This window comes from Borostomias antarcticus (assembly GCF_949987555.1).
Source record: "Borostomias antarcticus genome assembly, chromosome: 24".
Lineage (NCBI taxonomy): Eukaryota > Metazoa > Chordata > Actinopteri > Stomiiformes > Stomiidae > Borostomias > Borostomias antarcticus.
This window is the reverse complement of record NC_140257.1, coordinates 9863108-9875479: the sequence shown is the minus strand read 5'-3', so window position 1 is coordinate 9875479 and position 12372 is coordinate 9863108. Positions and strand designations below refer to the sequence as shown.

Here is a 12372-nt window from a genome sequence, read left to right as displayed (position 1 = left end):
ATCTCTCTCGCTGGTGTTGTCCTTGTGAGAGAGAGAGACGCCAAATCCCACACACAGCTGAGTCAACAGCTGACTCCAAACATCAGCGCTGACTATTGACCTTTAACAAGTGTCCGAATGGTAGCTAGGTTGCAGACCCAATGACAGAGGAACATGCAAAGATCCATCACTGCCAACCCTGTCACTTTCTATTCAGATACCTAATTAGCTACATTGACAGGAACCAAAAGACTGTTGAGGTTGAAGGTTTTTATTGATGTTTAAGCTTCAAAAGAAGGCACCACACTTTTGAAAGGTATTTCAGTCAAGTCCACACATAATCCAATCCATAATTTATGAAATTACTCTTCATGAGCATGCCAGTGGTACCCCAGTCATGGCATCTGGACTTTGCTACCAGTACTGTGGTCCGACCTCCACCATGGCCAGGAGTATACTGTAGCAATCCTTCTCCCCGATCATCATCGTGGTCCTGTCAGCGACTGCGAGAGCATCATTTTGCAGCACACCCTCAGGGCTGGGGGGTGTAGCGCAGGTACTTCTTCCCTGACGGCAAGTCTTTGGTGTACACCCCAGCTGGGAAGAGAGAGGCAGCCTCCTCCTCTGGGATGTTGGGCGGAACCATCACACAATCTCCGGGCTTCACAGGGAAAGGAGTGACAAGTGGGGTCAATTGGCCTCAGAGTACCATGAGAGCAGTTCACTGTAACAAACAGATGTCATTTGTACTGAAGAGGCCTGCAAATCGGTACAGTATGGTACCGTTTTCTGACGGCAAACTAAATTTTCCTCCTGCATTTTCTAAAAGTGCACACGACAGTGATAATGTCCACCTTGACCAGTTTGTGTCACTTCTTGTCTCACCTTCCAGTCTACAGGGGTGGCCACCCGTTTCTGTGCAGTAAGCTGCAGGGAGTCCACCACTCGTAGGATCTCATCAAAGTTGCGTCCCGTTGTGGCTGGATAGACAATGGAGAGCTTCAACTTCTTGTCTGGACCAATGATAAACACCTGAAACACACAGGCGAAATATAACACTGATAGCAGACAAAGCGTTGGACAGTTCATGCATGTGTGTATAAGAGAGAGAGACTGAGGTTTACTCATATCGAACATATATTGCGGGATTGCTGGTGTTTTAAGGCGGGCGGGAGAAAGGTGTCGGAGAGGAGACTCACGCATCGCGCCGTGAGGGGCATGCCACTCTTGTCCTTCTCGTCTGGGTCCAGCATGCCTAGGGCCACCGCCAGCTCCCTCTCACTGTCCGCTATGATGGGGAAGGGGAACTGGGACCCCGGCTCCTCATTATTGTAAGCCAGGATGTCCTACAAGGACACAAGAGTTCTTCATTACTTGCTGGAGGGTGTGGGGTCTCAATCAGATGTACGATATCTTACAAGCCAGGGACTGGCAATTAATTCCTCTCTTGACAAAAATGACATTGGACATGTTTTGGGGTGTGAGAGAGGGGAGTTGACACCTTGCTCCAGCCATGGTGTTCCTCCACGGCGTTGATTGAAAGGGCGATCATCTTGACGCCACGCTTGATGAACTCACTGCTGAGCCTGGCGGCTCTGCCCAGCTCCGTGGTGCAGACGGGGGTGTAGTCACGGGGATGGGAGAACAGAATACCCCAGCTAGAGAGAGAAAGGAAGGAAGGAAGGGGGATTAGTAGAGGCCTAAAAAAGCATCTCTGCTACTGGTTGTGTTTCTGTTCTCATGCTACAAGCTGATTCAGCTAGCCTACAGGTAGCCTACCCTCTCTGACAGAATGTTCGCTGGTTAAAAACGTGTCACAGGCTACAGTAATGTCTAATAATGTTTTAGGCTATATGTTGTAGCCTATTGTATGCACTATTTTACATTTGATACTTCAAAATTCCTTTTATTTGTCACATGTAATGTACAGTGTAGGCCTACAGTCACAGTGAAACGTTGCTGCTGGCTCCAAGATTATGCTACAGATAACTAATACTCAATTTCCAAATTACAAATTTACAGTTACAAATTTACAAATTTCAAAAATTACAATTTTATAAATGAGCACAAATTACACAGTAAGTAGGCCTACCCTTTCTATAAAGTATAAAATTAAGATGGGATAAATAAAGGTCTGGGTGGATTCTGTACATATGGATATGAATAAATAAATAAATAATAAATAACGTTTTAATAAATAGTCCCGGGGGGGCATTTGCGTTGTGGTGGTTATGTTATTATACACTAGATCCTGATCCTAGTGATAAGATAGTCATGTTAGGTAGTCATTCAGGAGCCTGATGGCTTGCGGAAAGCAGCTCTTCCTCTATCCGTGCATAGAGAAATCTGTTGCCTGGGTGGCTGGGGTCTCTCAGGATCCTGTTTGCATCTTCTGCTGGAATAGATGTCTTCAAGGTGGAGGAGTGGCCCCCGAAGATACGTTCAGCTGACTGTACCACTCTCTGTAGGGCCTTGCGATCCTGAGAGCTGCTGTTCCCGTACCAGGTGGTGGTATTCCCAGTCAGGATGTTCTCGATTGTGGATGAGTAGAAACTCCGTCGGATCTGGTGGGACGCTCTGAGTTTCCTCGGTTGTCTGAGGTGGTACAGTCTCCTTGGTGATCTGGACGCCAAGGTAGGCTACTTGAAGCTGTCCATACTTGAACTATTCTGTATCTTTCCTGTCCTTTCTTTTCTTGATGCTATAAGGCTTACACCCCCGCCGCCCCCCCCCCCCCAAATGGGCATTATTAAAGTTGCATCTTTTATTATAATGCTCATTATCAGCCTCCTGTGGACATAAACTTTAGTGGACATTTAGTGTTTGCTACAAACACTAAATGTAGCCTGGAAAGAACTGCAAAAAGTTCAAATTAATAAAATGTAGCTTTTCATTTTGATTTGCCCTAAATAAAAGCAGTTTGTCTAGAAAGGTGTAACTCAACGGATGTGGTAGGTTGATATCGAGCCTCTATAACAACGGAATTGTTTGTCAGCGTTTTTATTGAGCTCAGCGTGCAAACGATTTGAGACACTTTCTCCCCCGACCTAGTTAAGGATTAAAATATAGGCCAGCACAAAGAACACGTAGCCTAATAAACGTTTCTTATTATTTCGAGTGCTCAAAACACGTGCTTAACATCCCCATAAAAAGTATAGGCTATAGTCTATCCTATACTAGCCTACATTCACATCGAACATCGTTTCTCATAGCCATCTTCAAAAGGGTATTTAATAAATGTAGCATCCAACACAAACCTTAACTGATATCGGAATCAGGCTATGATACGATAGCACTACATGCATACTTACGAGTCCCCCAAGAAGTCATGGAATTTTATATTGCCAGTAGTTGTTTCGGCCTCGAAATTAGGAAGCACATCTCCGAGCAAGAGAGCAGGCATAGCTGCGACGGCGAACGGTGCGGCGCGTCCAAGCAATGACGACAGGTGAGATGACATAGGGGCGATGATGACGAGGCTGAGCCGATCGTCCTCGATAAAGAAAGTGATGGCCTATTAACGGTGAGCTACGATCTGTGTTAACGGAATTTGCCTCTGAACGCTGAACAGCCTGATATAGACACAATTGTGACTTGATTGTTCAATTGTGTTAATAAGCTCACTCTATAAATGTTGAGGTTAATTGGCCTAAAATCAGCATTAGTCATAATGAAACACTTAATTGTTTCAGCAATAAGAAATGTAGACCTGTCACAACAATGTATTGTATCTTAACTACCGTTTTGTGCCACGTGACTCAATCCATCCTGCAATAGTCGGCAACATTTAACCTCATTGTGTCTGGTGCCTGAAGTTTTGAGGATGGCTATTGTGAAGGTTGGATTATCAAGGGATTAGCCTACCAGTTATAACAAGCCGCCAATAAACAACGGACAAATTAATTGTCATATGCTAAATTGAGCTCTTATTTGGATTATTCAGCCTATTATTTAGAAGAATAATGCCGTCGCCAAGAGCAAGAAGGAATAGCAGTCGTAGTGGCAGTATTTCTGGAAACAGTGGCGCCGCTGCCAGTGGGAGATTCGAGTTTGCCACAGTAACCCGTTACCGGGCGTCCGAGTGGCCATCTCGCCGGCGAGGCTCCAGTTGTTTGTATGCCTCCACAGCTTCACAGACAGAGGATTATTCGGCGAGTTTGAATCACTCAATTTTTGTCATCATCCTGAGGTTGTTTTTAGCCATAGACCTGTGGCTATCGAAGCGGCTGGGGGTGTGCGCCTGTGAGGACTCGTCGTGGGGCAGTATTCGCCCCCTGGTGAGGCTAGTGGAACTCTCTGGCCACGCCATCCCGTGGTTCATCGGTACCTTATACTGCCTCCTCAGGGGCGAGACAGTCACAGAGCAAGAAATGATGCTGAACCTCGTTTTAGGTGAGTGGGCAGGCATAGTGTGATTTCAATGCATTATTTCAATTAACTTGTCTTCTTTGATTGATAGCCTATTTTATCGATTTTGTCATATAAAATAATCCCTGTCCCGTTAGACTAAATTCTCAAATCAATGGCCCGTAACCTTTAGGCCTAGCCTGGGCTACTTTTTATCCTGCATAGTGCCTGCACGGCCACGATATGCACGCATAGCCTATGAACTTGTTGAACCTAAAACAGTGCCAATTGCAAAGCTGCATTATGATAAAGGCCATTTGTATGCCTATAAGCTACCCATCGGCTTTGCGCCCTGTGGCCATTGACTATCTATGTCAATTAGTAAGTACATTTATTTTATTTGTAAAGCACCTCTCTAAACCAGAGTTACAATGGATAAATATAAAGTTAACACCAGAAATACAGAAAATAATAAGAATAGACCTACAACAGTTAAACTATCCTAATAGAAGGTTAAAAGAAAAATACATAAAAACAATGTATAAAATATAAAACCACAGAAGGCAGACATTTATTTTATTTTTAGGTATTTTTTGGCAGAATGCCTACAGGTGGGTTTAGCGTCTTGAAACCGTCCACCGAATTACGGCTCCATCAGCAAGTAGACTCGGCAGCAGCTGAGCGGCACTAAACAGGGAAGGGATGCAGCCATGGAAAGTTTCTCATTTTAATCTCCTGGTAGACCTACAGTGTCACCTCTGGATAGGAAATCAAGCAGCTGTTCGCGATTACATGATCAGGCCTATCTTTATGCACGTGCCTCTCGTGCTGTTTATATTGAGAGGATTAGCTGCGTTGACTGAGGTCTTTGGGATTCAGTTGTCGTACGTTCCTACTAGGGGAGCGTTCTGCATAAAATAAGAATGGTATTCTATTTTGGACTGGAAGACGAAGCTAAAAGGTCAAAAGTGAGTAAGCTACTCTTCTTATGGAGGAGAATAGCCCTGCCAATTAACACTGATGTTTTAACAACAATAACAACAACAACAACAGCCTTTCATAAAAGTAACATCCTCTATAACCGTTTACTTTCTCTCTCTCTTTCTCTCTCTCTCTTTCTCCCTCTCCCTCTCTCTCTCATCACCTCACAGCTCTACTGCTGGATTGGATTCTGGTCAGGAGCGTAAAGGCCGCGTTCCGTCGCAGGACACCCGCCCAGAACCGCTCTGACATGTTCTCCGCCTTCTTTGTAGAACGCTACTCCTTTCCCTCGGGCCACGCCACGCGGGCTGCCATGTGTGCCCGCTTCCTGGTGGCCCAGCTGGTGGTCACGGCCCCCATGCGCGCTCTGGTGCTGGGTTGGGCTGCCCTGGTGGGTCTGTCCCGTCTGCTGCTGGCCAGGCACTATGTGACGGACGTGGGCTGTGGCCTGGCCATGGGCTACTGCCAGTACACCCTGGTGGAGAGGCTGTGGGTGTCCTGGGACTGCTTGCAGGACCTCCTGCTTCTGCTGCTGGGAGAGGGACAAGCCAGCGCGTGAGGGACTGGAGGTTGTGAGAAAAGGCGTTAACATGTGAGGGAATGAGGGTGGAATGTTTTGGACGTGTAGAAAGAGACTGTGTGCATCGCAATCCACCCTGTCAGCAGCCCTCTGTTCCCTATGTTATTGTTGTTGTTGTATTTCAATATTTTTGTGTGTAGGTTGTATATGTCTGCGTTTTTGGTTAATAACCATTTTTCAAATAGGCTCACATTAGGGGTTTAATTGTGTTAGATGGGATGGGGTGGTCCTTGTGTTTTTCACTAGAAACGCACATGCATTTTTTTTGCACATACGTTTTTGTGATGCATGCACTTCAGCTATCAATGTTGCAGTCAACAGCTTTTAATACTGTATGTAGACATTTCTTCACTTTTCAATTGTGTGTCAATTAAATTCATTTGTACATCAATCCATAGGAGTTGTGGTATATTTCTTTATCACAATCTCCTGAAAGAGAGAAAGGGGGGGGGGGTGAGGCAGTATGTGTGCTGTTGAGTATGAAAGTAGAATGTGCGTGCGTGCTTCCTGGTTCAGAGAATGATTCTGTGCAAAGTGAGGTTGCACAGTGTCCATGTAGGGTGCTGTTGTATTGTACTGGCTGGCTTAGTCCACCGCGGGTGTGCGTTTGTGTGGGAGGGGGGGAGTCCAAAGTTTCCATCGGTGTGCAGCTGCTGCAGAGTCTCTTGACTGTCATTATAACTCACCCCCATCTCCCCTTACAGAGTTGGTAATTCCCAAGCGTGCTGCCACCCTCTCCAGCCCTGCCAGTACCCCACCACCCTTGCCCACCATGCCAGTACCTCAGTAGTACCCCAACCCACTCTTCACCCCCTAGGGGGGGCAACACTGGCCTTAAACCATTATGGGGGTTAGAAGGCATGAAGCCGTGTCATCTCTCTTACTACTCTGATGAAGTTGCTAGCATTGACTGTGGGTCACACTGCATAGGCCTATTATTATATGGCTTAATAGTGGTTTGTGGTGTATAGGTGTGATTTTGACTTTTTGTCACCAGATGGAGCTCTGTGTCAGGAAACCTCCACTGTCATGGCCTCAGGAAGAGTACCTCACTCCCTCACACTCAGCAAACCTACCTCATTTTGTGGCGCAACAGATAGTCTTGAGCTATTGGATTTTGCGTACTCTTATGTCAATATTATTGTACAAAACAAAGGTGTCTTTTCACTTCTTGGTCCTTTAATAATAATAGCTTTAGAGAGCCAAGTTGACATGTTAATAGTTACAGACGTTTCAGACGTAGTTTGATTACAGACAGTAACACAAACTATATTATTGTACATTCTTAAATTAAGATGAAAAATAAAACTATAAACATGAGTACTATCTGAGTTTGTCAAAACAGCAGCATCAGGAGATGGCAAGAGGTTAGGAGATATTTACTGTCATCTTATTTACAGTGAAATAGAAAAAAATATATTCTAGTGAAGCAAGGCGATAATACATAGACAGAAGCCTCAGTATAATCTCATTACAGAGTTAACAATGAAAGCTGTCATCGATATACTGATCGCTAAATAGCTCAATAGTCCACACCAGGCCACCTGCACTGCCTCTCCTCTAGAGGGCGCCACTGCTGCTGCTGGCTCTCCCCAGCCTCACGTCATAGGTGATCATGTGGAAGTTGTCCCAGGCGAAGAGTTTCCTCTGGGCGTGGTTGTAGTCCACCATGCTGTTGTAGCGGTAGCGGTTACGGAAGGGCACATGGACGGCCCGCCCCTCCCCGGTGGCCGTGTCGAACACGTGGTTGATGGTGGTGTTGGCGGCCGTGTAGCTGGCCACGGTGTACAGCCGGCCGCACACCATGAAGGCGTTGGCCACCGTGTTCTTCTTGACGCCGGTCTCCCAGCTCCTCCTCACCTCCAGGTTCTCGGGGTCCAGCAGGGAGACCACGATGGCTCCCTTGGCCTTGCTGGTGCTGTAGATGGCCCACAGGCCCTGCTCGTCCACGGCCAGGTCGATGTCGGTGTAGCCACCCCAGGAGTAGGGGTGCTGGCCGTGGAAGCCGGCGTGCGGCAGGTCCCGGCGCGCCGCCAGGCTCTCGGAGGCCAGGTCGTAGCGGAGCAGGGTGCGACTGCGCCTGCGCTGGTAGTAAATGGAGCCGCGGAACAGGGTGGCGCCTGTGCTCTCCACGGGCTCCGGCAGGACCAGTACCTTCATGGGGAAGCCGCGGGCAAACTGCTCCGCGTCCTCGTAGGCGAACAGCTGCCGGACGTCCTTGCCGACCGTGTCGATGCGCCACACGGTCTTGCCGGTGTAAGGGGGGCCCAGGGGCTCGGGGTCCTGTAGCCACACCCCGTACTTCCCTGTGATGCTGTCAGCCTTCCTGTGCAGCACGGGTTCTCCCACAGACACCAGCTCCCCGCAGCCTGTGCACGGGAGGTAACACACACACACACACACACACACACAGAGGGTCACAGCAACGGCCATAGCACTGCGTGTGATCTGCATGTGCGCCGTAGTCGGGTGCAGAGAGACGGCAGGCCGTCATATACCTTCGAGGTTCTGTCCCCCCTCTGGAATCAGACGGGATGCTGGGACCTCAGTTACCTCAGCCTTCATCTCCTGATAGGCAGGATTGCTGAACTCATAGGCTTTGTCTGAGAGAAAGAGAGAGAGAGAGAGAGAGAGGAAAAAACAGGGAAGAGGAAGGCAAAGATTCATCAATACGACTAAGGGCTTTCCAGTGAAGCCAGACTCAGTTTTGTTTCATTATAATCTTGAAAGACAGTCCACGCTAGTGAGATGATGCCCAGTTACCGGACACTAACAGACACACAGTAATTCACCCCGAGGCACATTCATTATTACACTCTGACCACATCAAGGCCTAGCTGCCCCATTGATTGGACTCACAGCATGCCACTGTATCCTATAAACTAGTTATTGCATTCCTCAAAAACGATCACACACACTCAAACTGACACGCAGGCACAAGCGTTGTAAAATGAGTATCCACGTTTTAAATTTCAATCCCCTTACCCAACCTTTAAAGACAGCTAATGGAAACCTGACTGTAGCTTCACTTAGAGACTCTGCATATCCCACTTTTGACAGTTAAACAAGTAGTCGTTTATCATCACGTGTCCTAATCAAAATGTACTTGTCGTCTGTGATCAACAAAAAAACATTGGTGCGTAGTTAAAACAAATGATGGCACAGTTAAAAAGGGGCGACTCAAATTTCCCATCCCCCTCAACGTGGAGACTCACCGCTGGCTGCTCTCTGTCCGAGTCCGTGCAGAGGGCCCCCAGGGGCCGGGGGCTGGTGGCAAGGTTTCTGTCTGAGGGTCTCGGCCTCCAGGCTCAGCTCGTGCACCCTTCTCTGGAGCTCCTGCACCTGCCGGGCCAGCTGCTCCTTGTCCTGCTGGAGCTGGCTCTTCCCCCCCACGGCCTGGGAGTAAGCCTCCTGGAGCCCCCCCTCCCCCCCGACCAGCCTTCCAACCGTGGCTTCCAGCAGGGTGAGGCGTGCCCTGACGCCCTCCAGCTCCGGCCCCCCGCTCACACTGGGGCAGCTGGTCTCCAACGGGCTGTCCACTGTGAAGGTGTACTGGCAGTGGCCACTGTGGTCATGGGAGCGATGCAGGGAGGCTCGGCCCTGACCCTGGCTAGCCAGCACCAGACAGGACAAGGACAGGCACACGGCCGCCTGGAGCCACATTCTAAAAGATGAGGCTGAGTGGGTCTCTTCGAGGAGGATTCTCTGGACTTCTCTCCGTTTTTCTACCTCCGGTTCCCTGATGGCCGAGAGTGCCTCAGATTCACCACAGACTTCCTCGCTCCTTTTTCTTTCTGTTTGAATCCTTTGCGTTTGTTTGTTTCGTCAGTCTATCTCTCTCTTCTCCTCTCCTGGTCTCTGATGGTGTCTGAGTTTCAGCATGCTGAGGGGGGGTATTTATACAGTCAAGTGTGGGAGGGAACAAGGAGCGTGGTCGAACTGCACATCTGAGAATGGGATGTGGGTGGGGTGTTGGACCGTGTGTTTTTGGGACACACCGATGTCTAAGTATCAGTGGAAAACAGTTTTATGTTGTTGTTGTTCGATTCATTGTGTCTTTATATCTGTTGTGTCTGGACAGGACATCTTTATGTCTGTCTGTCAGCTGTTTATAATAACAATTAGGGCTACTCTTGTCTACTTCCTTTGTAGCCGGTAGTTATATCATTAAACTACTGTATGAAATCCCTGTGATTTATGACCTGCATAATTAGGCGTTCAGGTGCAAGTACATCTGGGCTGCGGATCTTAGCCAAACAGGACTTGGAATCCCAGCTGCCGTCCTCCAAACACAGCAGCATGTGGCAGCCCAGTACGGAAACAGCACACCTGCGGGCACGTTGGCAAACTGGCATACCTGCCAAAGGCTTGATGTCTGGACCGCAGCCGGGGAACGGGGCCATGTCAGGCTGCTCTTCCTCCCAAACCCATACTTTCCCCAATTCTGCTGGAACCATCGCCATGCGATAAAACGAAACCTGCAACGTCGTCATTCACTTCATGATGGCGAATTGACCTTAGTCAGCGCTTCTCCTGTTTCCCCTCACACGCTGAAGTCCCTGTGTCCCTCCACTCTCTCTGACGCCAAGAGAGGTTTTGAAGGGACTGCCAAGAGCGATCCATGGAGAGTCAGAATTGGAAGTAAAGGAAGCCTCCTTTTCAGCAGGTGGACAATCCACGTGTCTCTCCTTCTCTCCTTATCTGGGTCTGAGGGGGGAGGGGATAGAGGGGGAGGGGCGTACACACCCTACCTTCTATCTGGATTTGGAGGGGAAATCGCACCTCGTTAGCAGGCGTGTGCAGCACGTGTGGAGCGCGTGTTAACGGCCGTGGAGGATGGGGACACTAGACTCCCATGTTGATTAAGAACAAAACAAATGATACAATGTAGGAACTGTAGAAGAAACTGGGAACTAAGTCATAACAGATGCTACGGTCTTTCTTTCGGGCAACAGGGTAATGGGTTTTGCATACTTGTACAGGGCACCGCTATGGTTGACTCCAATTCAAAACACTGCCTCTGGGATGATTTATATTTTAGTCCCCGCCTCCCCGAGCCCAATGCTTTCTTTCCGTCTCTCTCCACACACACACTAGGGAGAGGCTGTTTTTCCACAAGATCAGTTTGTTGGCTAGAATCTCTCACTGTGGAATTTCAACCAGGTGGATGTCCCATCGTGCATTCACCCCTAGAGTGTGTTTTCTTTACATAGTTTACAGTACGGACCTGGCATCCTGTTTTCCTTCACTCCAGCTCATGCACAGAGTACACATCCTCTATAGTCCTGTACTGGAAGTCCATTGAGACACCAGCAGGCATGTTGTATTATTAGGGCCCGAGCACTGGCGGTGCGAGGCCCTATTGAAATTGGAAGGATTATTCTCCCTTCTCCTACCTTCTTTTTCTCCCCAAACAAATGCCTTTTTGGCAGCCTAAACATCGATGAAAACGCATGAAACTTTGCAGATACGTCAGTCTCGGTGAAAAATTTGATATTTCATGGGTGACGGAAATGGGCGTGGCAAAACGGCTCAAGAGCGCCTCCTGGACAATTTAAAATGGCGAGCCCCACCTTTCAGTTTGATGTAGCGAACGAAATTCGGTGGGCATATGTAGTTCATCGAGACACACTAAAATGTCTCTTGGAGCTAAACCCAACATCCAACAGGAAGTCAGCCATTTTTCTCTTAATGTGCCATTTTTTCCTTGTTTTTACCATTTCCATGCCTCGTACTTTAATGAACTCCTCCTACAGATTTCATCCGATCAACTTCATATTCGGTCAGCTTCATCTTAAGACCTTTGTGATCAAAAGTTATTAAAAAAAAATTGTTTTCACCAAACACCCTTTTGCCAATTTTGACATTTCGCCATAAAATAGGAAGTCCTCATAACTCCTCCGTACATAATCCAATTTGTCCAATATTTCTCACGCTTCAGGAAGGTTCTGTCCTGAACACATCTATGTGTCAGTATTGCGTCATACTTATAGCGCCACCTATTGGTGAAACAGGAAGTCATCAAAACTCCTACATACATTATCCGATTTGCACCAATTTGTTAAAGCTTCATGAAGGTCGCATTCTGAACACATCTATGCGTCAGCATTGAGTCATACTTATAGCGCCACCTACTGGTGAAACAGGAAGTACTCATAACTCCTACATACGTTATCCGATTTACTCCAAATTGCTCATGCTTGATGAAGGTCGCATTTTGAACACATCTGTAAGTCAGTATTGCGTCATACCTACAGCGCCACCTACTGGTGAAACAGGAAGTCCTCATAACTCCTACATACGTTATCCGATTTACTCCAAATTGCTCAGGGTTGATGAAGGTCACATCCTGAACACATCTGTGCGTCAGCATTGAGTCATACTTATAGCGCCACCTACTGCTTACAGGAAGTCCTCGTAACTCCTACATACATTATCCGATTTACACCAAATTGCTCACGCTTGATGAAGGTCGCGTCCTGAAC

The 12372-nt window shown here is 47.8% G+C and overlaps 3 protein-coding genes across 3 annotated transcripts; 1 reads left to right on the top strand and 2 right to left on the bottom strand.

The window, feature by feature from the left end:
- Positions 1 to 176: 176 nt before the first annotated feature.
- On the bottom strand, positions 177 to 3382 carry LOC311325426 (peroxiredoxin-6-like; the record flags this gene model as incomplete). The annotated part of the gene is made up of 5 exons (XM_084458128.1): positions 177 to 640; positions 865 to 1011; positions 1179 to 1325; positions 1481 to 1637; positions 3291 to 3382. The coding sequence occupies 5 exons, from the start codon at positions 3380 to 3382 to the stop codon at positions 512 to 514; spliced, it is 672 nt and encodes a 223-aa protein (XP_084314254.1). The 3' UTR covers positions 177 to 511.
- A 559-nt stretch (positions 3383 to 3941) lies between these two features.
- Positions 3942 to 5866, top strand: LOC311325506 (polyisoprenoid diphosphate/phosphate phosphohydrolase PLPP6-like; the record flags this gene model as incomplete). The annotated part of the gene is made up of 2 exons (XM_084458220.1): positions 3942 to 4371; positions 5478 to 5866. 2 exons carry the CDS (start codon positions 3942 to 3944, stop codon positions 5864 to 5866), a joined length of 819 nt encoding a protein of 272 aa, XP_084314346.1.
- A 1219-nt stretch (positions 5867 to 7085) lies between these two features.
- LOC311325699 (myocilin-like) lies at positions 7086 to 9728 on the bottom strand. The gene is made up of 3 exons (XM_084458439.1): positions 9103 to 9728; positions 8386 to 8490; positions 7086 to 8256 (listed from the first exon to the last, which is right to left on the bottom strand). The coding sequence occupies exons 1-3, from the start codon at positions 9548 to 9550 to the stop codon at positions 7448 to 7450; spliced, it is 1362 nt and encodes a 453-aa protein (XP_084314565.1). The 5' UTR covers positions 9551 to 9728; the 3' UTR covers positions 7086 to 7447.
- Between the last annotated feature and the right edge of the window lie 2644 nt (positions 9729 to 12372).